General features: G+C 35.0%; 1 protein-coding gene across 1 annotated transcript in view; it reads left to right on the forward strand.

Annotated features, from left to right (window-relative positions):
• The window catches only part of LOAG_17412 (CBR-ELKS-1 protein), a 7,427-nt gene extending 3,681 nt beyond the window's left edge, over positions 1-3,746 (forward strand). Inside the window, exons 8-17 of the mRNA XM_020450074.1 lie at positions 422-585; positions 769-912; positions 1,188-1,299; positions 1,447-1,547; positions 1,672-1,770; positions 1,883-1,988; positions 2,111-2,244; positions 2,340-2,524; positions 2,647-2,741; positions 3,087-3,746. Of these exons, the coding sequence (XP_020306312.1) occupies positions 422-585; positions 769-912; positions 1,188-1,299; positions 1,447-1,547; positions 1,672-1,770; positions 1,883-1,988; positions 2,111-2,244; positions 2,340-2,524; positions 2,647-2,741; positions 3,087-3,116 (1,170 nt within the window). The 3' untranslated portion in view covers positions 3,117-3,746. The remainder of the gene's footprint in view (positions 1-421; positions 586-768; positions 913-1,187; positions 1,300-1,446; positions 1,548-1,671; positions 1,771-1,882; positions 1,989-2,110; positions 2,245-2,339; positions 2,525-2,646; positions 2,742-3,086) is intronic.
• The last annotated feature ends 904 nt before the right edge of the window (positions 3,747-4,650 follow it).

Consider the following 4,650-nt stretch of genomic DNA (forward strand, 5'->3'; position numbering starts at 1 on the left):
GGAAACGTGTTGAAGTTTTTCGTGAATCATCAGCAGCAAGGAAAACATGCAACGCTGTTGCAGTCTGATGTAAGCCACAGTGTTTTTTTTCTCCAAGCTAGTTTTACAAATTTACTAGAATATGGCTTTCTTTGTTTTTCCAAGCTTATTAATGAAGGTTTTGAAAATTTTCAGATCGAAGCACTGCGTACTAAACTTGAAACCAAAAATATACAAATAGAACAAAAAGAAAAAACCTCTGAACGGTTGGAAGCAGATTTAGCGGTCGAAAAGAACAGAGTATCAGACCTTCGCGATAGCAATAGAGTATTTCTTTTCATCTTTAGTAACATTGGATTAAATACACCGTCCATTAAATTTCAAACGAATTATCACTAAATTTAAATTTAATTGTATGAAATGTTAATAAATTTGCATGCAGAATTATGAGCAAAAAATCAGTCAGTTGTTGGCTCGGATTGGTGCTATGGAAGGTGTACTGCACGAAAAGGAAAGTGAACTAGAAAAGGTCAAGCAAAAACTTTTGAAAAATCCGGACGTGCAAAAGGAAGAAGAGTTGCAGATGCAGCTTGATGAAGCTAATAGGTTAACATAATATTACTGTTTTAGGCTAGTCGTATCTAATTATTTTAAAGAACAGTCTTTAAACTTTTAGGTGAGCTGTTTCGCATTCTGTTGAATTAACTCAGTTTTTTTAAACTTACATGCTTAATCACTGCATTGTTTGCTTGTCTTCTTTTTATGGTTTACTATAGCCAATAGTTACAGGGAAAAAATGAGGATGCAGTCGTTGCTTAACGAGCTACACCATAATGCAGAAAAAGAAAAAGTGCAGCAATTAGAAACATTTCAAGCGGAAAATCGGCAATTAATAGCTACAATCGAAAGTTTGCAAAAAGAATTAGCGGACCGGTAGCTTTCGCATTGTTTGTTGTTACAGCATTCAGTTTTTCAGACAAAATTTTCGAATTTTACCGAGTTATTGTTGTTACAGAAAATCATATTATAGCGATAACTTCCTCATCCCAATGCAGATTTCCGTGTTACTTCCGGCATAGTTGGTAAGGAGGTACTGATCAAGGGTGAGCTTAATCTGACGTTGGAGGAAAGAATCATTTGCCAGTAACCTATAAAGTTATATGAGAATCAGAAAGGGAATAAATTACCCGATTACTGAACGGTTTCAGAGAAGTACTACTAGAGTCACAATGTGAAAAAATAGGCGACTTGGACCGAGAACTTGTAACAGCAGAACGGCAATGCAAAGATCGTGCACCACAGCTTTTAAACGACGAAGAGGTGAGTGGTTTCAGAAAATTGTCAAATTCTACTTTTTATCTGTAATAAACGGGCATCTCTCAGTATGACATTATGCAATGTTATTGATGTGGAACATCAAAAAATCTGCTTTTTGAAAATCCGCGGTGATTAAATTACATTTTCCAGCTTGCTGAAGCAAGAAAAGAGATTGAATCCCTTCTTCGAATGGTGCAAATACTTGAGAAAGAAAAAGCTTCTATAATTTCGCACTATAAACAACTGCAAAGGTATATTCTTAGTTTTCCAGTTTTCACATTATTTTGTTTTTTTTGCCTACAATCTCCTTGAAGAAGATTCTTTTGACGTGTTTGGGTAAGTTCTCAACTAGAAATTCATTTCATTCTTTTTTAGCAAATTGGAAGATATTCATAAAGGTGATGCTGCTTCGACAGTTGGTCAAACTCGATCCGAATTTTCTGCCATCTCAGCTGAAGGATCTCTTAAATCTAGGTTCTGCTCTCCATTTTTCATATTTTTTCCTTTTTTCTTTTGCATTTTCCAGTATTTCTTGCTCACTACAAAATCGTAGCTTTTTATTGTAATGGTCTTTCCAACTTTATAGAGTGGAGGAACTAGAAGAGGCATTGCGTGAATCAGTAAGTATAACGGCCGAAAGAGAGCTTCATGTGGCCCAACAAAAGCAGCTCAATCAGCAACTTGCTGCTCAAGTATGCATTACCTGTTTGTTCTTTTTTAAGTGAATCATGTTTAGTTGGATGAACAGAAATTCTGTAACGTTTTAAACTTAATTTTTCATGTTTTTTTTTTTTCATATTGTAATCAATTTAAGTTAACCGAATGTCGCCGTGAATTAAATGAGCTTCGACGACATGTGAAAAAGTTGACAAGTAATGAGCGAGAAGAAATGTTGCGTTCTTTGGAAGTTGAAAAGCGCAGGCATATCGAACAGCTACTGCAGCTGAAGTTAGATTTTTCTTGAAAGTTTATGTGGTGGGCAAGACCATGATATTTGGTTCATCTAGCATTTTCATGCTACTATAATTATACTGAATTCATAGGCATGAAGCGTTGGTAGCAGCAATTGCCGAAAAGGATGCTCACATTGCATTATTGGAGCAGTCGAGGGAAAGACCACGAGAAGAGATAGAGACCCTACGCCGTCATAAAGAAAAATTGATGGAAAAATTAAAAGAAGAAAATGAACGTCGCGCCCAACTTCTCAACTCCACTAATTTAAGCGTAGGTATGCGAATCAACACTTTTTTTTTTTTTTCAAAAACCAGAGTTTAGGATTTTAAGGAAAAGTATTCTTTATGTGCCCTAAAAGTATGGGTCTTTTACTTCACTTCTTTTGTAAGTATTTAGCCAACAATCTGTCAAGAGAAGGCGGTCTTGCTACGGTTAGTGCTGCCAGTGCTCCAGGAAGTCTTGCTACACCGCGACAGGCTATTACAGATCAGGTTGGGCTTCTTTTTGCACGAAAAACCTTTTGTCTACAAGCCATTTATGTTTATTTTTTGTGAGATTTGTAGTCCTATCCAACTAATTTAGTGTTACATGCATTAAACACTGACACATTATTCGTTTTTGTAAACCTTGCTTTATTTTTAAATTTCCTACGGAAGACTGTTTCATTATCTTAGTTTAACGATTTAACTGTTTAGAAATGATCTCGTTCGTTTTGGCAATGAATTTTTAGACGAGTATTGACTTTTTGACCTTTGGTGTAAAGCAAACTATCAGTGAATGTGCGAGATCTTTGGTGCGTCACGTTTTAATATATCTTTACTTTTGAATTTCTTTAGGAAGACGACGCAGAAGGTATTTGGGCATAGAAGCATTTCAAGTGATAAACGAAAATTAGAAATTTAACTGCCGTATTTCATTTCTTCCAATTATATTTTCAGTTGTTCAACAGTCGTTTTCACTTCGCTTTATCATCTGTACGGGTTTTTATAATTTATAGACATTTACCAGATATCGGGTCTTTGACAGTTTATATTTTCTTATGGTGTATGCCACCTCACAGTTTGTTCGCGATTCATCTGTTACATTTTTGCAAAGTATTTTGTACACTCACACATAATTGATATCAGAAAAGTTATTTATTCATTCCAACTTGAATCATGTACTAAGTTGTTTTGGTCTTCCTTTATAACCTTTAAAAGGATTTTTCTTGATGTAGTTAAATCACCACTTTCTTTTATTCAGTTAACTGTTGATATTCGATATCTTTAGGATTAATTTTCAGCTTTTTGGAAGAAGTATCTTCGACACTGTCCGTTTTCTGCATTTTCACATACAAATCATCATTAACTATTTCTCATTTCGGTTGAAATCTTGGACAGAGAGGTTATCTGAATGTTTTTTAGGCCTGAGGAACCATTTCCGTCTGTGCTTACTTGTTCCACAGTTGCGCACTTCATTATGGATTTCGAAATAAGTTAGCTACATTTAAAAAGGTGCTCTTTGTTAGTTAGAGATGAATACTTCGGTTTTTTTTTTCCGAAGACAAATTTTCAAAACCAAAAAAGCAGACCTCACAGTTCATGGATCTTCACACCTAATTTCACTTTCGAAACAAATTTGATTCGTTAAGTTATGCTGTATTTACTTTCCTGTTATTCATGGTGTTTCCCTTATGAATGTCCTGTATTAATAAAAAGTTTATGAGCGCTTATAAAATGATGATAACGGATATCCTGCGTTTCTGCCAAAACAGGTCTAAAATAATCGGAATTCTCGATATTTGAGAAGGCAGTGAGCGCATGTTCTTTCCATCAGTCTTGGGTTTTAATTTGTGTAGTAATAAGTATTTTGGTCTGCTTGGCTCCTGGCCATTATCACCACGGCATTCTTCCACAGAAGTCAGTTTAGCTTCTAGAATATACGTGGACTTATTATTCTATATCAGTGGTAAAGTTATGCTTGCGTGTCGTCTTATGGATTTTAAGTTAATGAGAGAAATAGAGTGGCAAGTTGTTGCGAAGTTACAAAGAATGATCGGACAATGGTAGCTATGAAAGAAGAGGAACGTGGTGCTTATGTAATTTTCCCAATAAACCAGCAATTACAGAATCTTTTTGCTGAATTTGGTCGAAATAAAATTATGCGAAGGTAAATAGAACTGAACTTTTCGTAGGTCAAAGTTCCAATTCTTTTTTTTTTTGCTAGAAGTTTAATCGAATTTTATTCATTCATGGGGAGGAGCGATTCCGTATGTGCTCCAAATCATTGCGTCGGAAAAATCGTTTTGCGCATATTCAATTTAAAAAGTCAGGGATTAGGGGCTTCTTTAATTGAATCTAGTTTACTTTATATTGAATCTTTTTGGAGTCTAGTTTCTTTTATAAATATATATTCTCTAGT

This window comes from Loa loa (assembly GCF_000183805.2).
Source record: "Loa loa unplaced genomic scaffold supercont3.71, whole genome shotgun sequence".
In the NCBI taxonomy this organism is placed as follows: Eukaryota; Metazoa; Nematoda; class Chromadorea; order Rhabditida; family Onchocercidae; genus Loa; species Loa loa.